The 27,830-nt window shown below is 42.3% G+C and overlaps 1 protein-coding gene across 1 annotated transcript; it reads left to right on the top strand.

The window, feature by feature from the left end:
• Positions 1-27,765, top strand: LOC109425246 (uncharacterized). The gene is made up of 6 exons (XM_029859973.2): positions 1-720; positions 808-1,018; positions 20,219-21,458; positions 21,526-21,730; positions 21,803-21,975; positions 26,380-27,765. Exons 1-6 carry the CDS (start codon positions 537-539, stop codon positions 27,370-27,372), a joined length of 3,006 nt encoding a protein of 1,001 aa, XP_029715833.2. The 5' UTR covers positions 1-536; the 3' UTR covers positions 27,373-27,765.
• The last annotated feature ends 65 nt before the right edge of the window (positions 27,766-27,830 follow it).

Here is a 27,830-nt window from a genome sequence, read left to right as displayed (position 1 = left end):
ATCCAGCGATCGAGTGCGAGCCGAGCAACACAGCCACACACCGACGGCGACGGGCGCTTCATCGATAACAACTTCGTCGTTCGTTCGCATCGCTCGCTCGTGGCTGGGACACATCTGTCAAAGTTGTTGTTCGATCAAAATTTCATTCATTCCAATTTCGTCACCACGTCGTCAGGACAGGACGTTCCGATCTTTGGAGATCTTGTCTCCCCGAAGCTTGTCGCGGCACTGTGGAAGTGTATAGTGGGTTCCCGAAAGTGCCCAATTTGGTGTTTGAACAGTCTATCGGATTCGATTCTGTTAGTGGTGCTGTGCCTTTTCCGTGTTCGGTGTGAAGTGCGTGTAAATATTAGCCCAACTCGACAAGGCCTTTGATAAGTACCTTTAGTTACAAGCCCTGCTGCAGAGCGATCGAATTCTTAGCAGGAGGATGCTTCGGTGTTGAAACGGAGTTTCAATAAGTTCCATACAGTAGCAGCAGATTGGTCAGTAGCAATTGTGACTCGCGGCGGGAGGGTGTCGTTAAGTAACCCAAGATGACATCATCCAGCAACGGGCCGGGTGGCAGAGCGGGTTTGCGTCAGGCGGACGACGACCGTGTGGAGTGCCAGAAAAAGTTCCACCAGGTTCTGGAGGCACTTTTAAATCACAGCTTCACGATCAACAACGATGTCTATCTGGAAATGATCGGGTCCCATCTGTCCGGGAAGTACGACAGTGGTAAGTGGTTTTCTTATCAAAGTTGTTTTGATTTTTTTGATTAAAATCGCAATCATTCGACGTTCTTTGTTCTCTGTCCGTCCGTAGAACATAGGAAGCTGCTGAAGTCACCGGAAGTGCACAAATGGCTCGCCAAAGCACTGGAACAATGGGAGAGCGAAACGCCGCCGTCGCCGGATGTGGCCGCGTTTACACTGCAGGTCTTGGCCCTGATCGTGGAGGATGAGTGGGAATTTGCCAAGGTTCAGAACGCAAGGATGCTGGATCGGTTTCAGGATTGTATCCAGAAGCAGAGCAGGTGAGAGAAACGATAATTGGGAATATTCCAAAGGATCATCTTCTTGGCGTAACATCCATGTGCCAAGTGATCCTACATAAATCCGTTAACCCCTATGTGGCCGGCGGGGTATACGGGTACCTTTTTTTCGATATCAAATCACGATATTTAAATGATTATTGATACTAAGAAGTTGACTTAGTACAGAGCTCAATCGATTTTCGACGAACTCGAGACAAACGGAATTAAATGAATATGATGAAATATTTTTTAGAATATGATTGTAATCTCATTAGGTAAACGTAACTGCCAACTTCTTGTTTCATAAGTGTAACTATTGATAAACAATCAAAATACTATCGATTTACAACTATGTAACTTCTATTTCGTTGATTTAGAAAAATTTGGTCAATTTGAATTTGTAATAACTTGTTATTCTGTTATTCTGTTATAATCAACGCACCCCCGGGCCGTGGGGGTGGAAGCTCAGGTAAAATATTATCTCCTGGGCGCCCATTAAAAACACCACCCCCGGCGAAGACTGGCGCTCGAGCCTAGCTATTTAGCACTGTAGTTGGAGGAAATGCCAATGCAGAACCCGTAGCTTCCGGGAAGGTAAGCCCAGCTCCCTGGGTTAGTGTGTTTGTGTCAGGCCCTGCGAGCCAGCCGTAAAAAAGACTAGCACCGGAAAATCAACAAGAGAAGAATGCGAACCGATACCAATGGCGACGACCACAGCGACGAAAAGGCACTTGCGATTGGAAGCTCGGTACGTGGAACTGCAGATCTCTCAACTTCATCGGGAGCACCCGCATACTCGCCGATATACTGAAGGACCGCGGGTTCGGAATCGTAGCGCTGCAGGAGGTGTGTTGGACAGGATCTATGGTGCGAACGTTTAGAGGTAATCATACCATCTACCAGAGTTGCGGCAACACACGTGAGCTGGGAACAGCTTTTATAGTGATGGGCGACATGCAGACGCGCGTGATCGGTTGGTGGCCGATCGACGAAAGAATGTGCAGGTTGAGGATCAAGGGCCGATTCTTCAACATTAGCATAATAAACGTGCACAGCCCTCACTCCGGAAGCACTGATGATGACAAAGACGCATTTTACGCGCAGCTCGAACGCGAGTACGACCGCTGCCCAAACCACGACGTCAAGATCATCATAGGGGATCTAAACGCTCAGGTAGGCCAGGAGGAGGAATTCAGACCGACGATTGGAAAATTCAGCGCCCACCAGCTGACGAACGAAAATGGCCTACGCCTCATCGATTTCGCCGCCTCCAAGAACATGGCCATTCGTAGCACCTTCTTCCAGCACAGCCTCCCGTATCGTTACACCTGGAGATCACCACAACAAACGGAATCGCAAATCGACCACGTTCTGATTGATGGACGGCACTTCTCCGACATTATCGACGTCAGGACCTATCGTGGCGCTAATATCGACTCCGATCACTACCTGGTGATGGTTAAACTGCGCCCAAAACTCTCCGTTATTAACAATGTACATTACCGGCGGCCGCCCCGGTACGATCTAGAGCGACTGAAGCAACCGGATGTCGCCACCTCATATGCGCAGAATCTCGAGGCAGCGTTGCCGGACGAGGGTGTGCTCGATGTGGCCCCTCTAGAGGACTGCTGGAGTACAGTGAAAGCAGCCATCAACAATGCAGCCGAGAGCACTATCGGGTACGTAGAACAGAGTCGACGAAACGATTGGTTCGACGAGGTGTGCAGAGCGGTTCTGGAGGAGAAGGATGCAGCGCGGGCGGTAATGCTGCAGCATGGAACCCGACAGAATGTGGAGCGATACAGACAGAAGCGGAAGCAGCAGACCCGTCTCTTCTGGGAGAAAAGGCGCCGCCTGGAAGAAGTGGAGTGCGAGGAAATGGAACTGCTGTGCCGTTCACAGGAAACACGCAAGTTCTACCAGAAGCTCAACGCATCCCGCAAAGGCTACGTGCCGCAAGCCGAAATATGCAGGGATAAGGACGGGAGCCTCCTGACGGACAAACGTGAGGTGATCGAAAGGTGGAAGCAGCACTTCGACGAGCACCTGAATGGCGAAGAGAATGTAGGCACGGAGGACCAAGGCAGCGGAGGAAATGACTATGTTGGTGCAGCAGAGGACGGGAACGAACCAACTCCCACGCTGAGGGAAGTTAAGGATGCCATCCACCAGCTCAAAAACAACAAAGCGGCTGGTAAGGACGGTATCGCAGCAGAACTCATCAAGATGGGCCCGGAAAAGTTGGCCACCTGTCTGCACCAGTTAGTAGTCAAGATCTGGGAAACCGAACAGCTACCGGAGGAGTGGAAGGAAGGGATAATCTGTCCCGTCCATAAGAAAGGCGACAAGTTAATGTGTGAAAACTTTCGAGCGATCACCATTTTGAATGCCGCCTACAAAGTGCTATCCCAGATCATCTTCCGTCGTCTTTCACCTAAAGTAAATGAGTTCGTGGGAAGTTACCAAGCCGGTTTCATCGACGGCCGGTCGACAACGGACCAGATCTTCACCGTACGGCAAATCCTCCAGAAATGCCGTGAATACCAGGTCCCAACGCATCACCTGTTCATCGAATTCAAAGCGGCATACGACAGTATCGACCGCACAGAGCTATGGAAAATTATGGACGAGAACAGCTTTCCCGGGAAGCTGACTAGACTGATAAGAGCAACGATGGACGGTGTGCAGAACAGCGTAAGGATTTCGGGTGAGCTATCCAGTTCATTTGAATCTCGACGGGGACTACGACAAGGTGATGGACTTTCCTGCCTACTATTCAACATCGCCCTGGAAGGTGTTATGCGACGAGCCGGGCTCAACAGCCGGGGTACGATCTTCACGAAATCCAGCCAATTTGTCTGTTTTGCGGATGACATGGATATTATTGCCAGAACATTTGGAACGGTGGCAGAACAGTACACCCGCCTGAAACGTGAAGCAGCTAAGGTCGGACTGGTGGTGAATGCGGCTAAGACAAAGTACATGCTGGTAGGTGGAACTGAGCGAGACAGGACAAGCCTTGGCAGCAATGTTACGATAGACGGGGATACTTTCGAGGTGGTAGAAGAATTCGTCTACCTCGGTTCCTTGCTAACGGCTGACAATAACGTGAGCCGTGAAATACGAAGGCGCATCATCAGTGGAAGTCGTGCCTACTATGGGCTCCAGAAGAAACTGCGGTCAAAAAAGATTCACCCCCGCACCAAATGTACCATGTACAAGACGTTAATAAGACCGGTGGTTCTCTACGGGCACGAGACATGGACGATGCTCGAGGAGGACCTGCAAGCACTCGGAGTTTTCGAGCGACGCGTGCTAAGGACGATCTTCGGCGGTGTGCTGGAGAACGGTGTGTGGCGGAGAAGGATGAACCACGAGCTCGCTGCACTTTACGGCGAACACAGTATCCAGAAAGTGGCCAAAGCTGGAAGGATACGGTGGGCAGGGCATGTTGCAAGAATGCCGGACAACAACCCTGCAAAGTTGGTGTTTGCTAACCATCCGGTAGGTACAAGAAGGCGTGAAGCGCAGAGAGCACGATGGGCGGACCAGGTGGAGCGTGATCTGGCGAGTGTTGGGCGTGACCGAGGATGGAGAGCTGCAGCTGCAAATCGAGTATTGTGGCGGCAAATTGTTGATTCAGTATTATCATGAATTTGATGTGAACTAAATAAATGAAATGAACCCCCGGGCCGTGGCCAATCTGCGTTGAATCGCTGGGCGATACGTCTACCAGTAGACTTGTATCTGCCCTATGCGAAACCGATTAGCATAGCAAGTCCTTTCCACTGATGAGTAGGCTCGAATGTCCCGCCCCTCCCTATAACCCATAGGGGGAAATAAGGAGTTTTCAGTTTCAAGTTTTGCATGGATCATGACACCAACTCTTTCTACCATAATGCTTTAAAAATTCTGAAATAAAAGAAAACTAATATGTATGATGAAAATAATTAAGATACAAGTTTTATACAAAATTTAAAGATCAGTTATTTAAAGGTGAATTCAGTAACAAATTTTGAAAACGACGTATAATCAATGATGTAGCATTGATTATACGTCGTTTTCAAAATTTGTTACTGAATTGAAGAAATGTGAAGTACGGTACCTACAGGGGATGGCCAAAATGTTTGGGATAGGCAACTTTTTTTCTCCCATAAAAAAATTCAACATGCTGTAACTTTTAATAGAGTGCATCAAAAAATCTCAAATTTTGACTGTTTGTCAATCTATTATATGTGCATCATTGGTACAAATTTGGGCTCGATTGGTTAATTTTTCGCGAAGTTAGAACCGTTCGGCTAAAACACTATTATTTAGACAACTCATTTTTGAACTGTCATATCTCGGAAACCAGTGAACCGAATTGAATTAATTTTTTAACGATTATCAACAATATATTGATACTTACGACGTTATAAAATGTTATATTTTTTCACGGCGAATTAAGTTATACCGGATTGAAATTTTTACCCATATAGAGGAAAATAAGTCAAATTTACAATACCACACAAAAATTACTAAATGTATTCTTCCTTCAATCTAAATAGGCTCTAATATAACTGACTAGAGATAACTTGAGAACAGAAGTGAAAAATCTTTGGATATCAACACTAAATCTTATTGACAAAGATGTAAAAAAATTCAATTTTTTCTAGAAAAATCGAAAAAGTGTCAATCCGTGATAACTTTTTTCAACGTTTAAAAAGTACCTATGTTTTAATAGTTTGTAAAGCATTTACATGTTGTTAGTGTACGTTCAAAATTTCATTCAATTCGGTTCACTGGTTTCCGAGATATGACACCTCAAAAATGAGTTGTCTGAAAAATAGTGTTTTACGCGAACGGTTCTAACTTTGCGAAATATGAATCAATCGAGCCCAAATTTGTACCAATCATGCACACATAATAGGTTGACAAACAGTCAAAATTTGAGATTTTTTGATGCGCTCTATGAAAAGTTATTGCTTGTTGAACTTTTTTGTGAGAGAAAAAAAAGTTGCCTATCCCAAACATTTTGGCCATCCCCTGTATATTATAAAATGTTCCGCACCGCCACGAATGTCATGAATAAGCAAACACATAAATATTCTATTTGCCTAGTAGTAGAAAGAGTTGCGTGCCTGTTTATAAAAGTTTTTACTTATCTTGATTGCTCCGGACAATTTCCGTTTGTGTTGGGGAACTTCGTGAGTGTACCAGGATCGGGTTTCTTCAAAAATATGGCGTTTTCTGGAATTAAAAAATAAAAGGAAATACTGGGCCGCACAGCTCCGCGGCCCACTTATATTAGTATAATGTTTATAACAAGTGATAAATTTTAGAGAATACAATTCTTAATCAGTATAAATAATAATTACTGGGTTCTACTTTATATGCTACCTACAAGATAGATTTTTTGCCTTTCACCATTTTTACTATTAAAGTGTACGAACTTATTGACATATTAAGTCATCAGTGATTCAAATACAATGTAGTGAAAATCTTGAGTCGATAGCATTCAACATCCGAGTTTTTTATGCATATAATAACTTTACAGTGATTAATTTAAATATGGCTCAACAAAAAATACTATTTTATTTTTAAACAGATACGCCTACCAAATTACTGTTAATTAAATAATTATCCTTAGCCATGCAAAATAATAACGTGATACAAGAGTTCTCATGTTATATCAATATTGTCATGCTATTCGCTCCTGAGTTCAATTTCATTTGAATTAAAGAAAACGTTTACAAGAAGAAAATCTAAATTACATTAATCTGCTTGTTTACACTACTCTTGCTACTTACTATTACGTCTACAAATGAATAATGTTAGTAGAGACTGGTACTAAGCCATGTCGGTTTCTCCAGCACTACTTATAGTCAACTGTTCTATATTCTCATGCGACAGTGCCTAAGTTCATGCTAAAAAAATGACAAAATCAAGCGTGTGAATGGACAACAATTTGATTATTTGGAGTCAGATAGGATCACATTGGGCAGGATGGAGTCGAATAAAAAGGGAATATTTGAGACGAATATTTATTCAATTATTATTCTAATTGTTAGTTTACTACAACGCTTGACAATAAACGATAAACCAAATCCAAGCTTACCAGTTTGGCACCTTGCCAGGGGAACTTGGCCGTGTATCCACAGCTCAGGGATTAACTCCATACCGTCAATAATGTAAATTATCAACTATACTCTTTTACTTTGATACTTTGACGGAATATTATTTGGAGTAATCTTCTGAGACACACAATCCGGGCAAATTGGATTGTCAGATAATCAGTGCCTTTTCAGTACCAGGTGTCACATCACGATCATTAATATACAGGAGTATAAAAATTACAAGATGTGATGGCCGGAAGAATACAGTGTCGAACAAAACTACTGCTTTGTCCGACACTGCAGGTAAGCTAACTCCCCCAATTTGAATTTGTAATAACTTGTTCACGCACTTTTTTCGGAAACGCTTTCTTGGCATAGAAATAGTCGTTTAAAGTCGTGGCAAAGAAAGGGTTTATAATCATGCACAAGGTTGATTTGGTAATCCTTCAAATATGTTGGCACCCGTGATAAATGATGTTCTTGAAGAGGTTTCGACCTGTTTCCACTCCGTTTTCCGTGGAGAGTTTAGAATACCTTCTGTTGTTGACTTTTGTGAATATTCTCTCACTTCGGCTTCGATTAGTACGGCGCCTCCAGTTTCCAACGACATGTTCCTTATAAGGGGTTTCAGATGAGCTACGTTACGGTGTGTGATGCGGTCTGATTCCGTTGAACATAGCGTTGCATCTGATCCCGTCACTTCGATAGTCTCGAATTCCTCAGGATCAAAAGTTGTAGACAGATTGCTTGTTTTACACATTTTTTTTACCACCACGGTGTTTCCTTCCTTGAACTCTGAGGGCTTTGCATGGCGGCAGGAGCTGCTATACTCTGCATCCTTGAATTTGTTGGTCCAATCCTTATCGCATTCCTCGTCCCCATCCTAAAGCATTCTTCTATGCTCGATTAGCGTACCGTGTAAAGTGGAGTTTTTCAATCCTCGCGTCCAGCTTACTGGCTTATTTTCAGATTTTTTTCCTCATCTGTAGAGCCTTTTAACCACTTCGTACATTATTTAGGAATATTGTGGTATGACCCATATTTAATTTGTTGCTAGTCAAATATCCTGTCACAATTGAGCTGTGATGGACAATGGTTGATGTAACACCTGATCCCAAGTAGGCACAACTCGTTTTATGAAGTTTATTACCCTGTTGGGATTACTTCGCCAAATTACCAAGGGCTCTGGAAACCCTTTACCAAAAACCGCCAATCTCTGATTGGATAGTACTGCACAATTGCAGAGTAAATGTTCAGCAGTTTCGTTTTCCGTTTGACAGAAACGACACTCGGAGGATTGTTGGCACACTCTAGAATGGCTTGAACTTCTGCTTGAAATACAGTGGGTCTGCATCCCATTGGTATAGCCTTACTGATACCAGGGCCGAAAACACCGGCTCCTGTATTTGCACCCATCTTGGACCGGCACCTTTTGCCGCTTGTAGTTTAACAAATTGATGCAATGGCAGTATATTGAGAAGGGCATCCATAGCAACTGATGGAGTGCTTTTCATTGCTCCTGTAATAGATATACAAGCAAGTCTTTGTAGCTTACCTAGCTTCCCTTGTGAGGTTACCTCGTTTGTTTTGGGCCACCAAACAAGTGAAGCATAAGTAATGTTAGGCCGGACTATCGCAACATAAATCCAGTGAATGATGTTTGGTCTAAGACCCCAGGTTTTTCCTAGGGCTTTGCTGCAGCCCAAAGGGCATTCGTACCCTTAGTTAAAACATTGTTTAAATGTGAATTCCAATTCAGTCTTTTGTCCAAAGTTACCCCAAGATGTTTAACTTCTTCCGAGAACTGAATTTGAACTCCATTTAAAGAAGGTTCAATAAGATTTAGTTTCAACCTTCGAGTAAAAGGTACTATTACAGTTTTTGAAGGGTTTACGTTCAATCCCTCCTCTCGGCACCATTTGAGGGTAACATTCAACGCAGATTGTAGCCGGCTGGATATCGTGTCGTCATATTTTCCACGTACCAGAATAGCTACATCATCTGCGTATCCAATAACCTCAAAACCTTGAATGCTCCTTCAATGTCGAGAAAAGCAACCACGGCTATTTCCTTGGCTTGAAGCGATTTCTCAACTTTTCTGACTAGCGACTGTAGCGCTGTTATTGTAAATTTACCTGTTTGATAAGCAAATTGAAACTTGCTAAGAGGCATTTCTACTGAGCTGGTAGACTTGATAAAGTCATCCACTATTTTCTCCATGGCCTTTAACAGAACACAGGAAAGGCTTATAGGTCTGAAGGCTTTAGGTGTTGTTTTATCCCTTTTGCCAGCTTTTGGGTTAAAACAACACGAACCTTACGCCATGCCTTAGATTTGAAGGTAAATTGATACTGGCTCTAAATATTTCGGTTAGGAGCGCACTAGTCGCTCCTTTCCCTTGTTGAAGTAACGCTGGAAAGATTGATTGATTGATTTAGCTTTATTTGAGAGACTTTCAGCGCTGGAAAGATTCCATCTATCCCAGCAGATTTGAAAGGTTGAAAAGAACTCAGTGCCATTCGACCCTCGATGGCGTGAAGATTTCACAGGCTGTCTGATAGGCATTTGTCGACCATACATGGTTTACCTTGTCTAAGTCCTGATCTTCAGCCGAGTAAGGAATCGACCCCGGAAAATAAGTCTTCATCATCTCTTTCAAAGCTTCAGAAGAATCGACAGTAAAACTGCCATCTTTCTTTTTGAGGCTTCCAAGACCATTGGAATGGTATTTTGAAAGGAATTTGTGGAGCCTTGCAGCTGCAGGAGCGTTATTGATGTCTTCACACCAGTGTGTAAAAAATTCAAAGGTTGAAAGTGAATATTGACATTCTCATATTTTCATTCGTGGATGACCACATTCATTGTCAGCTGAATGCCTCTCTTTTTTCATTCAATTCTCTGTTACGAACATTTTTTTCGCACGTTGTAAAATGACAAATAGAGCAGTTAATTAGTATTCTAATTAACTACTATACACAAGTTTTGAGGTGATTGGAAGAACAATCGGGAGTTACGGTCTAGTTATATTTCTCAGTGAAAATTGTCAGTGACAGAAAAATGAATGAATAGGTGAGAAAATTCATTCACCAAAATGAATTTTATTTTGATCCCTCAGTTGAAAATTTTCAAAATTCACGTTGAATTTCACTCACTGAAAATGAAAATTTTAATCTCTGCTTCACACACCCGTCTCCAATTCTTACGTTTGGCTAGCCTCAGTTCTTTGTTATATTTTGTTAGGGCTTTTTTGTATTGTACCCAATCAGAAGTAGCCTTTGCTCTATTATTTTCAGATGCTTTAGGGTAGTTTTGTTCGTTCGCTTTTAAAGGTAAATTACCTCTCCATTAGCTTGCGGCCAACACGGCGTGATTCTGCGAACCTGAATGCCGTATTCTCACAGTATGCTTGAAACTACTCACTTATGCATTGTGGACTATTTTTCGCCTTTATGGTTTCCGGAACGCCAAATCTGCAGAAAGATTCGTGAAGCGCTTGGAAGGTGCGTCTCCGTGATCTGCTTCATAACTACCACTTCGGTGAACTTGCTGAAATAATCAACTATGTAAAAAATGTTGTGGCCATAAAGCAATGGTCCCATGCAGTCTACCGCTATGTCAATCCACGGCTTGATTGGCATTCTTGTTCTATGAAGTGGTTCTGGAACCCAAAGCGACCAGACTAACATGTCCATCTCCAGAGCCTTTATCACTGCTTGAAGATCATCGTCTTTTTTACAATTTCATTGAAGGTCATTGCTACCGGCGCCGCTTGTTCCGCAACAGTTCGTACATATCCTTGCGTAGTTTTGTCGAACGGATCTGAGGAAAACGTTGTTAACCGGGAAAGCGAATCGGCAATATTGGCTGAACCTCGTAGTTGTAGTCGTAAGACCCATCGTTCTATATGTGCGCATGGGCGAGACTTCGGACTAAACGCTAATAACAGTCAATTAACAAGCTTGTAGATAAAGCTTGAATTTCTCCACACTCCGAACAAGCGATAACGCTTCTCTTCCTATCTAAAAATATGTCCTTTCAATATCTGCGAGAGCTTTGCTTGCATAGGCAATAACTTTGGTTATACCGTCAGAATCTTCCTGCAACAAAACTGCTCCAAGATCAGTTGGGCTGGTATCGAAAATGAGTTTTGAGCGGTCCTTAGGAATCCTAAGTTAGGATTGAATAATCCCAAGAATTGAAGAAAACTCTAACCTCAGACACGTTATGTGGTTCCATAAACTATTGAATTGCATCGATTCTGCTCTCTGTTGGACGTACTCCATCGACAGATAAATACATGGCCAAGAAACTCTGAAGATCTGACGTTGTATACATGCTTTTCAGCATTCCACACTCAGCCAATCTCCGAACTTTCAGTCCTGAGCACCCACGGTGGTGCAGAGGGCCCAATTAAAAGATCTCCATCCTGGGCGATTGCCCGCCATCACACATGAATAACTTTTCTTAATTCAAGACCCTATGTGACCATCGATGCAATATTCGAAAGCACTGATCCAGAGAAATTCTTGAAAGATTTACTGGACGAATTTCTGGAAAAATCTCTAGAGGAATTCTGGGAGATTTCTATTTCTAAAAAAAATCCCTCGAGAAATTCCTCGAGAGATTCTAGAGGAATTTCTGAAAGACTTACTGGACAAATTTTCGGAGGAATTCTTGAAGAAATTTGGAGGATTTCCTGGAGAAATTCCTTGAGATATTCCTGGAGAAATTGATAACTTAATTTCTGGAGGATGTCCAGGAGCAATTCGTGGATCAATTTCTGGGAAAATTCATGGAGGGATACCTGGATAAAATCCTGGAGGAATGTCTGAAGGAACTCCTAGAGGTATTCCTATGAGAATTGCAGAAGGAATCCCTGAAAGAATTCCTAGAGGAATCTCAAGAGGAATACTGAAAAACAAACTGGATGTATTTCTGGAGAAATCTCTAGACAAACTCTGAGACAAATTTCTAAAAATATCCCTTGTGAAATTCCTGGAGGAATTTCTTGAGGAAATCCTGGAGAAATCCTCTAAAGAATTTCTGAAGGGACCCCTAGGGGAATCCTTGGAGAAATTCGTGGAGAAATCCCTGGAAAAAATCCTAGTGTAATTATTGGAGGAATCACTGCAACAATTCCTGGAGGAAAATCTGGAAGAATTCTTGGAGGAATCCCTGGAAGAAAACCTGGAAAAACTTCTATATGAATTGCTGACAGAGTTTATGAAGGTATTCCTAGATTAATCCCTGAAGAAATTCCTGGGGAAATTTCTGGTGGAATTCCTCGAAGAGACCCTGGAGAAATTCCTGGATGAAATCCTGCAATGAATTCCTTGAGAAATTCCTGGAGGAGTCCCTGAATCAATTCCTGGAGAAGTATCCGAAGGAGTTCCTGGATAAATCTGTGCAAGAATCCAAGGAGGAATCCCTGGAAGAATGCCTGGAATAATTCCTGGAAGAATGCCTAGGAGAATTCCGGGTGAAATTCTTTGAGGAATCCCTGCAGTAATTCCTAGAGAAATCTTTGGAGGAATCCCGTAGGAGTCTCTGGAAAATCCTTGGAGAATCCTTGAAGAATTCCTGTAATTCTTGGAGGAATTCCTGCAGCAATTTCTGAAGAAATCTCTGGAGCAATGCCTGGAGGAAGTCCTGAAGGAATGCATGATGGAAACCCTGGAGGAATGCTTGGAGGGATCCCTGGAGGAATTCCTGAAGGAATCTCCTGAAGAACTTCTAAGGAAATCTCTAGAGGAATTCCTAGAAGAATTTCTGGTGGAATTTCTGGATGAATTCGTGAAGGTGTTTTTAGAGAAATCTCCACAAGAATTAACAGAGGAATTCCTGAAAGAATTCCTAGAGGAATTCATGAAGAAATTTCTGGAGGAATCTCCGAAGGAATTTGTAGAGGAGAACCAGGAATAATTCCTGAAGATAGAATTCTTGGAGAAATTCTGAAGGTATCCTAAGAAGAGTTCCTGGAGGAATCCCTGTAGCAGTTCCTGAAGAAATTCCTAGAGAAATACCTAAAAAAAACTCCAGAAGGAATCCCAGCAGCAATTTCAAGAGAAATTCCCAAGGGAATCTCAAAACAGTTCCTGCAGGAAGTACTGAATTAATTCCTGGAGAAGTTCCTTAAAGAATACAAGGAGGGATTCCTGGAGGAATCCACAGAAGAGTTCCTGGGAGAATCTTTGAAGAAGTTTTTTTTTTAAATAAGTTGTTCCAGAAAGAATCACAGAAGGAATTCCCGAGTGAAGCCCTGGAGAAATTTTTGAAGGAATCCATGGAGGATTTCCTGAAAGAATCCTAGAGGAATGCCTGTTGGGATTCCCAAAGGAATCTCTAGGGAAGCTCCTGGAGGGATCTCTAGAAGAAATTCTAGAAGAATTTCAAGAGGAATCTCTAGAAACATTTCTGTAGGAATCCCTGGAGGAATTGTAACGCTTCAGGATGCGCGCCGTTGTTAAAGTACAACACTACCAAAAAACCTCGCTCGTCGTATAGAGCGCGACCGCGGTGCAGTTTCACCTGCTTAATGGCGCGCGTCCTGAACGGTTAAGTTTAACGAGAATCCCTAGAGCAATTCTCAGAGGAATCCCTAGAATAATTCCCGAAAAAAAATCGCAGATGAAATTCTTGGAGAAATCCTGAAGGATTCCTAAGAAAAGTTCATGGAAGTACTCCTTGAGGAGTCCCTGTAGCAGTTCCTGAAGAAATCCCTACAGGAGTTTTTGAAGAAACCCAAGGAGGAATCCCGGGAGCAATTCCAAGTGGCATTCATAAGGGAAACCCTAAACAGTCCCTGGAGGAACTACTGGATTAATTCCTGGAGGAGTTCTTGTAAGAATTTCAAGAGGAAATCCAATAAGGAATCCCGGAAGCAATCCCATGGAAAATACCTTAGGAAATCCCAGGGAAGCTTTCATAACAAATTCCTGGAAGAATTACTGTAGGAATACCTAGAAAAAAAATATGGAAGAATACGTGTCTGCAGTGGTGGAAATGGATCGCGAACGTGTGCTTACGCGCTACAAAAAAATGCCATCGCATCGCAAACCTTTGCTGTGCGATTGTGTTCGCACGTTTGTGGCTCACGATCGTACGACACGAACGCCAACGAGTGCATCGCATCTTTTGCAAGCGCGATGCTTTTTTATTTTAGAGGCCGATATTTTTGTAATGAAATCAAATGTTGGTAAACTTTTTCGTCGATATCATTTATTGGTATGGTACATGACCAGTATAATCATAAAACACCCAACTAATTACCTTTAAGTGTACAAAAAATGGCAACAAACCAAGTGCTCTACATTGTGATCCTTCCGGCGAACCAACTGCGATTCCGCTCGTTCGACATTTGTTTTGTGTTGGTTCGTCGATTCGGGAAATCGTGAACCGTTCTCTCTTTTTGGGTTCGCGAGCGCGTGAGCAAAGATTTTGTTTGATGCGAACCAAAAAACACGTCAAGCGCATGATGCTTTCCACCACTGCGTGTCTGCCATAAATTCTGGACGAATTATTGTTGGAAACTTTTGGGCGGGCTTCGATAAAAAAAAAATGTTTTGTACTAAGGAATTTCTGGATTAATTTTTAGATAATCTCTGGTAAAATTTTCTGAAAGGATTCCTGGGAGATATTCCTGCTGAAATACTTCGAATTTAATTATTGGAGCAATCTCTAGTGGAATTCTTGAAGGAATAAATGGAGGAATCCCTGAAAAAATCTCTGAAAGAACTGGCAGAAATACCTAATGTAAGTGCTGAATTAGCTTTAGTTAAAATACACAGAAATAAAAACCAAAAAAAAACCTAATGTAGGAAATTGATAATGTTATTCTAAAATAATGAGTAGATGACTTTCTTCGGTGTCCCGAGACATGTGCTCGTTGTTAGGGGCAACGAGAAGAAACGGTCATAGTAGCAGCGTTGCCAACCTTCCAGATTTATCTGGATTTATCCAGATTTTTGAGGTCTCATTTTGCAAAAATCTGGAAGATCCAGACATTTGTTTTCGGGATTTGTAAGGTTTTTCTTGGAATTTGTAAGGTTTTTCCCGGAATTTGTAGGGTTTTTTACACGATCCAGACTTTTCCAGACAAAACATCCTAAATCATCCAGATTTGTCAATAATTGACCTTAGTCGGGGACCTACTTGGAAGGAGAATTGACTGAGACGTGGTGATATAAAGACGCTGTTTCAGAGCGCAAGTGATTTTCCGTTCATGAGCCATTTTACGAGACGTTTCGGATCAGCTGATCGCTCATTTCATGAATGAAAATTTGACAGGAGCTCGCACCCAAGCCCGTGAGTGTTAATATCAATATCAACACTGTTGTCGTTTCGTAAAATAGACTATTATCTGATCATGGTTTATTGAATCCAGGATTGAATCTTACTGTGGATTCGAGCTAGACCCTACAAACTGGCGACGAGGATAAACTTAGGTGAGCTTAAAAAAAGCAAAGTTGAAGCTGAAAAGCGAAAAAAAATGCCTGGGCTGGGAGAAAACAGACCGGGAGGATCCACTGATTTGCTGCATGTTGGCAGAGCCTAAACTGGGAGAGTTTACCTAAAATAATTGTTGTACTGAATTATGTTGCATTTGAAGCATAATTGCCCAGAGCTGGGAGAGTTAAAAAAATGGAAGTAGAAGAAAACGTTTGTTTGCAGAAGTGTCTTGTTTTGAAAATTGAACTGGTAAAGTATGTTGCCTAGGATACCATTGTACTACGTGCCTACTGTGATGGAATTCAAAGCTCTATTCAAATGTGATCTAATGCGCTGTAGGTATTTATGAGTGATTCTGAAATATGCAGACTGTTATTGGTTGGTAATGTTATGTTAGTCAGCACTCATGGGTTGTTGTTCGCGATTCGTGCAAATGGGAAAGATTTGAATTTTAATTATTATAGCATCCAAGGGCCATATGCTGGCGATATAACATAAGCTGCTGCCATCCCCACTCGGTCTCTGTCAGTAACAGGACTAACAGAACGAAGAATAAGAAAAAGAAGAAGAAGAAGAAGAAGAAGAAGGGCTATATGCAATCTTTACAACATATGGATTCTAGAATGAGCTGAAACAATCATCCATATCAGCCAGCTTACATAAAAGTGGTAAGATGACAGAGCTGAACGTTATACCACAGAGTTGTACTTACAGCTTTAACATCGGACGCTGGACTGAAGTATGACAATTTCATTCGAAAAAAACTGCTACATACATGAAAAAAGGCAATTCGGGGAACACAGTGATTAAAACGAAAGTGGAAATGGAATGAATAAAGAAAACAATAAAAAGTTAGGGTGGGGCGGGGCAAGATGGGTCGCGGGGCAAGATGGGTCGCGGGGCAAGATGGGTCAGTGCCATTTTCGGGCGCATTACTCATGTTTTGATTATGTTAATAATTTTGTTAGATGACCAGCATGAATATACAAAAGTTTGGGGCATTAATTGAAAAATTATTCACTCTCATTGGAAATACAAAATAAAATGGTTTTTAGCCATTTTTCTTATGCGATACATTCCATATAATCTCCATATAAACGGCCGCGGGGCAAGATGGGTCACCTTCAATTTTGAACGTATTTTTGGAGCATTCAAAAGTTATTTATTTTTTATTACAAGACTATCTCATAAATGACTTCAATCAAGCGGAATGAACACTCAAAATTATAACATAAAATTATGATATTTTTTTTAGTAAAAACATCGATTTTCAAGTCGCCTCAGGACCACTCAAATCGTAAAGTTTTTTATATTCCAAATAAATTTATAAAATGTTTACTAGTAGCTCTTGTTTACTCAGTATGGATATGGAGCATATTTGAATACTGAACAAATCTTATATTTTGACGTTTTTCGTTGAGAAAATGTTAATTACTTAAAAGGTGACCCATCTTGCCCCGCACTTTTTTCACGGCACAAAATCGATCACTTTTTAAAACTGCTTGTTTAACATCATATTTTGTATTTAATGAACTTTTTATCGACTATGCTAAAGCTAACTAGTGTATTAAAGAGTAGCGGACGAATGCAAACCAATCCGATTTGTATTTACGAAGTTATGGTGATCCATCCTTATGCGACCCATCTTGCCCCGCCCCACCCTACATATAAAATATAAATACAGATTTTCTCAACGAGGAGTGCATTGTAACGCGAATAGAAAGGAGTATGTAATGTAAGTTACCTCAAACTAGCAACATGGGCAAACCAGAGCAGCAGTATAAAGGAGTTTGTGAAATAGGGTAGACTCGCGGAGGAAATGACCAATGCTACAAAACTGTAGATAGGTCGCACTTGAAATAAAGACCCAAGTAACCACTAAGCACTAGCGTAAGCGGTCTAAAGGTCATACAGCAGCTTTTTCGTGTCAATAGGCTCAGTAGGAAATTTTCAAATGCTCTCAGGCATTATAAATAGTAAGCACTGAAATGAGCCGTATATTAGTATATGACGCTATGCTATAGTGCTTGTAAACCCAGTGTCTATCAGCGGAATAAGAAGCCTGACAGTGCTGTTAAAAGGCTTGGCGTGCATGACGTTTACATCAATCAAAGCTGATTTCAAGCAAAACAAAACTGAACCGAAGCAAAACAATAAAATCTCCTCGGAAATTTCGTACGATCGATAGGGCGGTGGAAGCTTGGCGTCGGACACTTCAAGCATTAAATGGAAACAGAAAATGTATAGCTGCTTCCTCGATTATGATATAAATGCATCGGATGTCTCGTCGGATGTTTACCTGTGGAGTTTCAATCGTTTTTCCTACAGACGAACACCAAAACTAATCGATGGGCCCCATTTTTATTCCTCTTGTTACGGAACCTCGTCAATATATAGGCAAACTTCCCTATAGCTGCATCTCCTGCAGATCTCTCCACCCTCCATAAAACCATTTTATACATTTCCAATGCGGCCACATTGTGCCCGATTTCAGATCCGAACATCGGATCATCCGGAACATTCGGATCGAAACATCAATGCTGTCCCAACTTGTTGCCTTCTTTTCCTTAAATACGGTGCTGAGCAAACCGATCTCTTGGTGCATCGATGGAGCAGATGAGAAACGTGACGACATCCACTTAAGACTAACAACCCCGAGGACATCAGATCGAATCTGGATCAGGCCGTAAAAATCGAAGAAAAGTAGACTTCGATGGAAAACATTCGGAGAAAAAAATAAAGAAAGTAAATAACTTTTTTTTTCTTTTTTCTTGACCCATTTTTGACAACTCTTTCACCAGAGACTCGGTACGCAGATTGAAGCTGGCCGTATATCAGCCGAATATTTCGCCAAAATTGGCTTTTAAGCAGATCTATTATAGGATGTAGTTCTAATGAGCTCTGTTAACATTGCTCTTCATGTGGATATAGAACCAACTTGGTGCCAATTTTTACGGCTTAGTGGTTACTTGGGGAACAAACAATCGGAAAGAGTTTTTGTAACGATGCGTTTTACAATAAATACTTCATTTTACACTTATGGAATAAGAAAGCAAAAAGAAGATTGTAGGAAATTGATAATGTTATTCTAAAATAATGAGTAGATGACTTGCTTCGGTGTCCTGAGACATGTGCTCGTTGTTAGGGGCAACGAGAAGAAACGGTCATAGTAGTCGGGGACCTACTTGGAAGGAGGAATGACTGAGACGTGGTGCTATAAAGACGCTGTTTCAGAGCGCAAGTGATTTTCCGTTCATCATCTGATCGTGGTTTATTGAATCCAGGATTGAATCTTTGGATTCGAGCTAGACCCTACACCTAACAGGATCTCTGATGACATTCCAATCCGAAGGATTGTCTGGAATTAGCTTAGCTTAGCTTAGCTTAGACTGACTGCACACATCTATGGTTGCTATTCCGTGATTGACCCGAACCAATGACAGTTGCACAATGAATCAACTGAATAATTGACTGGGAGTGGTCAATATTCTCACTGTGGATTGTCGAAGGATTGTCTGGAATTCTTGAAAAAATCTCTGGAAAAAATGATGGAACCACTGAAGGAAGCTATGGAAAAAAATCCTGGAGGAACTCGTCGATGCATCCTTGCAGAAGTATCTGTAAAAATTTCGGAGGAAATCTTGGGAGGAATTCCTGAAGCATTTTTTGAACAAACCCTGAAACAATCACTATCGGAACCCTGCAACATGCCCATGGAAGAATTCACGGAGTAGAAATTCCTGGAGAAGTCACTTGAGGAATTCCTGAAAGAATCCCTGAAGAAATACCTGAATGAGTTTCTGAAGGTGACCTTGAAAGAATACATAAGGAAAGAAATTTCTGATATTTTACTCTTATCATGACGTTTGTTAGAATTGAGTCATAGTGAAAATTCGTGAATTATGTGCTACCACACTCTATAGCTGCATATGGTTCTACAAAGTTCTTCTTTTTCCTTACCGGAACCGGTTCCGGCATATCTGGAAAATTTGGCATGTTATTTTTGTATTTCATGAACAAACATCCCAAAATTTCATTAGGCTTTCTAATTGGTAAAATTTTAGGATAAGCTTGAAGTGGTTTTCTTGGAGAAATACTTGGCGAATTTTTTTTCCTGTTTTCAAGTAAAAAATGTTTATGGATAAAATAGTATAGTAGGCATAGCATATTTACAACTAGGTAACAACACAAGATGTATTTTATGTCGCTTATAATACGCTTAAAAAACGTCTTTAAAAATTTTAATATCCAAAGATGTTTTCTGTTACTTGGAAATAGTATGGATAAAATAGTAATAGTAGAATAGTATATTTTTTAAGATAGTTTTTGATATTTGATAATCTTCCTGCCCTCCTCTGGCTACGCCCATGGATGTAGCTCCTCAATCTAGCTGAAGTCAGAAGGACAACAGTGTCCAGGCTGCACTACCAACTAAGCACCAACTTAGCTGGCGGCCTTTGTCATCGATTGATCCGTGGAAGCATGAGGTAGGGACTTGTGAGGACCAGAGCTATGCTGGACGCTCTCTATTAATTCATCGTTTGCAGCCCTACAATTTTTTATCATACTACCCAAATCTTATGAATTCCTATCATACGACCCAAAAGACGTATCAAAATCAGAAAAAAAAAACTAATTTTATTACTTTGCTACTCAGGTTACAACACGCCTCGGTCCGTTTAGGACACGTGCTCGTATTGAAGGCCATTTCCAAGCACACGATGGGACTCAGCTGGATCAAGTTCTCCGATTCGTGGAAGATCTGCCTGGACTACTACAACGGCCAGATGCAAACTATTTTCATACTGAAAGAAACGTCGCTCTTTATGTACGAGGTTTTGGAACGGTTCGGTATGATTGGAGACTATGACCTGGTGAAGGAGATCGTCCGGTGCATCATATCGCCACTGCTGGACCGGCAGTGGAAGAAGCAAATTTCCGACAGTGAGCATACCGTGCTGGTGGACGATGAGCAATCTCAGCGAGTGGTGACTTCAATGATGAATCTGATGTGTACGATATTCCGAAAAATATTGGAGAAGAAGAAGAGAATCCGAGCGGCATACTATCTTCTGATTACGTTCAAATTCGAAAGGAATCTCTGGGTTTTCGCCGATACCATACAAGACCACAGCTACCTGACGAAACTCTGGGAGACTCACATCTTGGCCAACTGCACTCGCCTTGGCTGCATGGATATCCCTGCGGAGGACACTGAAACCATCGATCTGCCTTTCGAGAAGTACACCATCAACTTCCTGAACTATGTAACGTTTTCCATTCGACGGGGAAGCGTCCACAATGTTATGATGATGGGCCAAATGCATCACCACGCTTGGCGTCTCCTTGGCGATCTTGCACCGGAAGAAGTGGTCCTCAAAAATCAGAACATCAAATTCGGAGATCAAATCCTCCTGCTCCTGCTGTTTCCTGTAGTCTACGAAACAAAAACAATGACCCCTAAGCATCCCTCGAACTACATCGAGCAGTTCTGCATGAAGCTGTACGACATCTCGTGCGAGTTCACCGTTCGGCTGATGTACGCCTGCCGGGACATCTTCCAGGCGTACAACATGAACGTCACCGATTTGGCCATCAAGTCCATCCAGGGCATTGCTTCGCTGCACACCCTGCCCCGGTCGCGGGCCATCATCGCCTTTCAGGCGTTCATTCTGGTGCTGAAGGAGTTCCTGCCGGATCAGTGCTTCCTGCAGAACCAGAGCGACTTCTCCAAAACCGATCTGATCCTGTCGAAACCGAACCTGCTGGCGGCGATCATCAATGCCCTGCACTCGTTGATCCAGCATTTCAAGATCACCTGGAAGGAGTGCATCGAATCTGCCACGTTGGTCAACTTTATGCTGAATCTTCTGGGCAATCCGAATCTGCCGCCGAGGGTATGTTTCTTCATACGTAATTATACATTCTGAAAGTATTGAATGTCTGATTTGCTTCCTCTTACAGCACGTAGTCCTGGCGCTCAAACTGACCCAGCTGTCGATTGAACACGGCCTGTCGCCCAACTTGGCCCTTCTCATGGACAATATCCAGGGATCCGGACTGGAGTTTGTCGGCCGCATCATTTACAAACGGTTGCACGATAGCAACTGGGAGGTGCGCGATTCGTCTCTAGAGCTTCTGGCGTCGATAGTTGAAATCTCCGAAATCAGTATGTGTCGCACTTGCGACCACCTTGCATTCCCATTCTCCTTCATTATGTCTTCTATTTTTATCGTTGCAGAATTTCCATCCTTCCAGAAGCACATTCTAGATTGCGATATTATTCCGGTGGTGGTGGCGGCGGCCAAAAACGATTCCGAACCGTACGTGCGGGCATCGGCGCTGCGTTGCATTACGCTCATGGTCAAAATCCGGTTGCTGTGGGAACACTCGCTGGCGCAGTCCAACCTGATGGTGAGTATTAACTTGGTACTTGGATTGGTGGGCTACAATTCGCTCCGTTGAATCTATGAACCATTCACTGAACCTGGTCCTGGGTTAATCGCTCCCAGCCACCCTGGACGTGCTCTTAGATCCTTTCCAATCGCAAACAGCCATTGTGTTCACGCCCTGTCAAGGATTCGGCGAGGATTCAAGGGCGTAGCCAGCTTTTCGGTTAGGGGGAGGGGTCGAGCATCCTTAGGACAGGAACACCTAGATAATACCTAGAGAAATCCCTGGACGAATTCCAGGAGGTATTCCTGGAGGAATCCCTGAAGAAATTTTGATATCTCGTGAGGAATTCCTCGAAGGATTCCTAGAGGAATTTCTGGAGGACTTTCTGGAGGTATTTCTGGAGTAATTCGTGGAGGAATGTGTGGAGGAGCTCTTGGAGAAATCCCTGGAGACATTTCTGCAGGAATTCCTGGAGAAAGTCCTGGAAAAGTTGCTGTAGGTATTCTGAAGGAATTCCTGAAAAATATCATGAAGGAATTCCTGGAGGAAAACTTGGTGGATTGCCTGGAGGAATACCTGGAACAATGTATAGAAAAATATCTGGAAGAATCCCTATAGAAATTCCTGGAGGAATCCCTGGAGAAATATCTGGAGGAATTCTTGAAAAAAAACTGGAAGAATTGCTGGAGAAATTCCTGAACTCCTGAATAAATTCATGAAGGAATTGCTGAATAAAGTTATGAAGGAATTTCTGGAGGAGTCCCTTGAAACATTGGTGAAGAAAACTTGGTGGATAGCCTGGAGGAATACCTGCAACAATGCATAGAAAAATATCTGGTGAAATTCCTATAAAAATTCCTGGAAGAATTCCTTGAGGCATCCCTGGAGAAATTCCTGGAGGAATATCTGGAAGAACTCTTGGAGAAATCCTTGGAGGAATCCCTGGAGATATTTCAGGAGGAATTCCATGAAGAATGCCTGTAGGAATTCCTGGAGGAATCCCTAGAAGATCTCCTAAAGGAATCTGTATTGGAATTCCTAGAAGAAAACTCTAGAGGAATTTCTGTAGGAATCCCTGCAGATATTCCTGAAAGAATCTTTAAGGGATCCCTGCTGAAATTCTCAGAGAAATAGCTCCCGAAGGAATCTTTGGAGGATTTCCTTGATAAATTCCTGAAGAAGCGAATTTCTGAAGAAATCGCAGAAAGAATTTATACGAACAACAAGGATAAGTCCTAAAACAATAATCGTTGGAGGAAACCCTTGAGGTATTCCCGAGTAAATTTCTGAAGGAGTCTCGTGATTAACTTTTCGAAGAATCTCTGAAGGACTTTTCAGAGAATCACTCTCAAAACATTCTTAGAGAACAACAGATCAGGATATATTCCTAAAAAAATCGTCGGACGAATTTCAGACGGAATTCCTCTGCAGGACCTGCAGAAGGCATTCGTGAAGGACTTTATGGATGGATTCCTGAACAAATCCGTGGATGAACTCCTAAAATATTTCTGGGTGATAATTGTGAAAGAATTCCTGGATGACTTTTTAGAGAATTTCCTGCCTCCTGTATGCATTCCACTAAAATTACCTTGAAAAATTTCAATACAAATCGCTGGTGCAATACATCTAGAAATCCTTGAAGTAATTCAGAAAAATCTTCAGGTAATCCAGGAGAAATTCTTGGGTGCATTTTTGGAAATGATAATGGAAGAATTTCTGAAATTTACGATGGAACCCCTGAATAAATGTAGGAAGAGATCTCGAGCAGAATGTCTGGAGGAATCACTAGAGGACTTTCTGAATCCATCCCTCGAAGTATTCCCGAAGCAATCCCTGAAGAAATTCCTAGAGGAATTCCTGGATGAACTCCTGCAGGAATGCCTAGAGAAAACCCTGGAGGAATTGCAGGAGGGATCCCTGGAGGAACTTCTGAAAGAATCCCTGGAGAAATTCCTGGATAAATTCGTGGAGCAATCCCTGGAAGTACTTACTCCTGAAGTAATTAATGGAGGAATTCTTGGAGGAATCTCTGAAGAAATTTTGATATTTCGTGAGGAATTCCTAGAGGAATTTCTGGAGGACTTCCTGGAGAGATTTCTGGAGTGATTCCTGGAGAAATAAGTGGAGGAGTTGTTGGAGAAATCCCTGGAGGAATTTCTGAAGGAAATCCTTGAGGATTTTCTGAAGAAAGTCCTGGAGAAGTTGCTGTAGATATTTTGAAGGAATTCCTGAATGAATTTCCTGGGATAATTGCTAAAGGAATTCCTAGAGAAATTCCTTGAAAAATTCCTGGATAAAAACTTGGTGGATTGCCTGGAGAAATACCTGGAACAATGCATAGACAAATATCTGGAGAAATCCCTGCAGGAATTTCTGGAGGAATCCCTGGAGAAAGTCCTGGAGAAGTTGCTGTAGATATTCTGAAGGAACTCGTGAATAAATTCATGAAGGAATTCATGGGATAATTCCTGAAGGAACTCCTGGAGGAGTCCCTTGTAAAATTCCTGATAATAACTTGGTGGATTGCTTGGAGGAATATCTGGAATAATACATAGAAAAATATCTGGAGAAATTCCTATAGAAATTCTTGAAAGAACTCCTGGAGGCATCTCTGGAGGAATCTCTGGAGAAATATCTGGAGGAATTCTTGGAGAAATCCTTGCAGGAATTTTTGGAGGAATTCCTGGAGAAGACTTTCTCCATGAATTCCTTCAGAATATCTACAGCAACTTCTCCAGGACTCTGGAGAAGTTGCTGTAGATATTCTGAAGGAATTCATCAAAGATTTCCTGTAGGAGTCCCTTGAAACATTCCTGGATAAAAGCTTGGTGGATTGCCTGGAGGAATACCTGGACCAATGCACAGAAAAATACCTGGAGAAATCCCTATAGAAATTCCTGGAAGAATTCCTGGAGGTATCCCTGGAGGAATTCTCGTAGAAATCCCTGGAAGAATTCCTGGAGAAATTCTCGTAGAAATCCCTGGAAGAATCTCTGCAGGAATCTCTGGAGAAATTTCTGGAGGAATTCTTGGAAAAATCCCGGGAGAATGTCCTGGAGAAGTTACTGTAGATATTCTGAAGGAATTCTTGAATAAATTGCTGAAGCAATTCCTGGAGGAGTCTGTTGAAAAAAATCCTGGATAAAAACTTGGTGGATTGCTTGGAGGAATACCTGGAACAATGCATAGAAAAATATCTGGAGAAATCCCTATAAAAATTCCTGGAGGCATTCCTGGAGGAATCCCTGGAAAATTCCTGGAGGAATATCTGGAGCAATTCTCGTAGAAATCCCTGGAAGAATTCCTGGAGGAATCTCTGGAAGAATCTTTGGAGAAATTTCTGGAGGAATTCTTGGAAAAATCCCTGGAGAATGTCCTGGAGAAGTTATTGTAGATATTCTGAAGGAATTCTTGAATAAATTAATGAAGGAATTCCTGGAGGAGTCTCTTTAAAAATTCTTGGATAAAAACGTGGTGGATTACTTGGAGGAATACCTGAAACAATACATAGAAAAATATTTGGAGAAATCCCTATAAAAATTCCTGAAAGAACTCCTGGAGGCATCCCTGGAGGAATCTCTGGAAAATTCCTGAAAGAATCCTAAAGGAATCCCTGCTGGAATTCCCAGAGAAGTAACTCCCGGAAGAATCTCTGGAGGATTCCCTTGATGAATTAATAGAGGAATCCCTAGAAGTAGAATCCCTAGGAATTCCTAGGTAGAATTTCTAAAGAAATCCCAGGAGGAAGTACTGAAGAAATCGCAGAAAGAATTCCTGGGTAAATCATGAAGGAATTATAGAAACGAGTTCGTCTAGGAACACCTGGAGGAATCCCTGTAGCAGTTCCCGAAGGAATATCTGGGGAAACCTCAGGAGGAATCCAAGAAGCAATACGAAGTGGAATTCCTAATGTAAACCCCAAATAATTCCTGGAGAAAGTCTTGGATTAATTCTAGGACGAGTTTTTGAAAGAATTACTGGAGGAATTCCTGAAGAAATTCCAAAAAGAGTTCCGGAAGAAATCCTTGGAGGAATTTTTTAAAATAACCTCTGAAGTTGATCCTGAAAGTATCACAGAATGAATATCTGGAGGAATTCGTGAAGAAACCCCTCTGAAGAATCCCGGAAACAATCCCATGAGGAATTCCTTAGGAAATCCCAGGAGAGCTATTTTAACGAAGTCCTGGATAAATTTCTGCAGGGATCCCTGTAAAAAGTCTGAAAGAATCTATGTCCGCAGTATTTTCTGGACAAATTATTAAAAGAATCCTTGGATGGACTCATAAAGGATTTGCTCCCCCCCTGCCCCCTCTGGTTACACCCATGCGCGGATTACCTGGCGTTCATACGAACTAATCTCCTAATGAATAACATTTCCTTTACTATTAAGATATCTATAGTTTTTTTCCTTTTCTCTCACAGAACCATCTGATCACGGTGTTCGACAACGAGAGCGAAGGCGTTGTCCGCCGCGAAGCGGTCAACACGGTCCGCGAGATCTATTCCAACCACAAAATCTACTCGCAATGTCTGGACAGCGTGTTCTCGGTGTTGGCCTTTGCCACCGTCAACGACCTCTACTGGGAGGTAAAACTGAACGCCCTAATGTTCTGGCAGGTGGTCATCTGTCGCCAGTTCCAGTACCAGGGTATGATCGATGGGACCTTCCCCACGGTGACGTTCTCCAAGGAACACAAGAAGATCATCACCCTGACGAACAACGAAATCCTGCTGCGGTTGCGGAAGGTTCTGAACGAACTCTCGCTCCGCGGCTGCTTGGGAGTGCTCCTGGCCGGCCTGGACGATAAGTGCGACCTGGCGGTGCTGAAGAAAACCATCGAAATGATCCGGTGGCTTATGGACATGCTGAACAAGTATAACTACATCGAGGAGTACAAAAATGTGGCGAACGGCAGTCGCAAGCGCCGAAGTACCACCGTTCCCGTAATGGACACAAACTATTCGGAGCACGCGAATGAGGCGAGTCCACTACAATCGCAGCGGAACGATGCCGACTATAGTAGCGGAAATGTCCCCTGCCGGATCAGCTCCGACGAGATCATCGACGCGATCGTGAACCTGGACGATGTCAACCTGCTGTCGATCAACTACAAAAACAGTATGAAGGTCGCCGGAATGGGACCCGGAGGATCGTCCGGGTCCGGCTCCGGTTCCGGCACAGACGGAGGGGATTCGTGCGGTTGCGAGTTCAGCAAGGTGCATGACGATCTGTTCAAACAGTATGCCAAAGTGACGCCGGATGATTTTCTGGCCAGGGTAAGCGCCGTGGACTTTGACGAACTGATTCGAAGTCGGGAACGGTGGATGCAGAAAACGGAGAGCTTTGGGTCGCTGTTGGACGATGTGCTGTTTTCGTACTACGCGACCGAGGTTAACGATGCCGATTGCTACTGAACGGAAGAGCACGGAGGTAAGTTTTGAATTATTTCTTGATTATTTCGAAATATGGCAGGAATTTATTACCTAATGAAAGTTAAGAGACACATCAGTTTAGGTATTCTATAGAATAGGATCAGCACGGCGGAGAGCAGATTGGCTACAAATCCGATGTGATAAGGTGTTTTTGTTTGCTCATTTTTCACTGTTGAATTTGAATATTTTTTGTTTAGTTTAGATTTCTGTGACATCACACACAAAGCAGATGTCTAGTATTTAGTGAGATTCAAAGGTTTTTACAAAGTACCTCTAGACAAGTATAATGATGTTCTGAAAATAGAGAGTATCGAATTTGATATTTTTGCAAGAAAACGTATTATACCTATGCTGTGTAAGCTAGTTGGTTTAGAATTGACCATTTGAGTTTTGGAGTAGTGTTTATCACATCCTTGAAGGCACGTGGCACAAAGCCATTA

This window comes from Aedes albopictus, chromosome 1 (assembly GCF_035046485.1).
Source record: "Aedes albopictus strain Foshan chromosome 1, AalbF5, whole genome shotgun sequence".
Classification (NCBI taxonomy): domain Eukaryota; kingdom Metazoa; phylum Arthropoda; class Insecta; order Diptera; family Culicidae; genus Aedes; species Aedes albopictus.
This window is presented reverse-complemented; position numbering and strand designations above follow the sequence as displayed.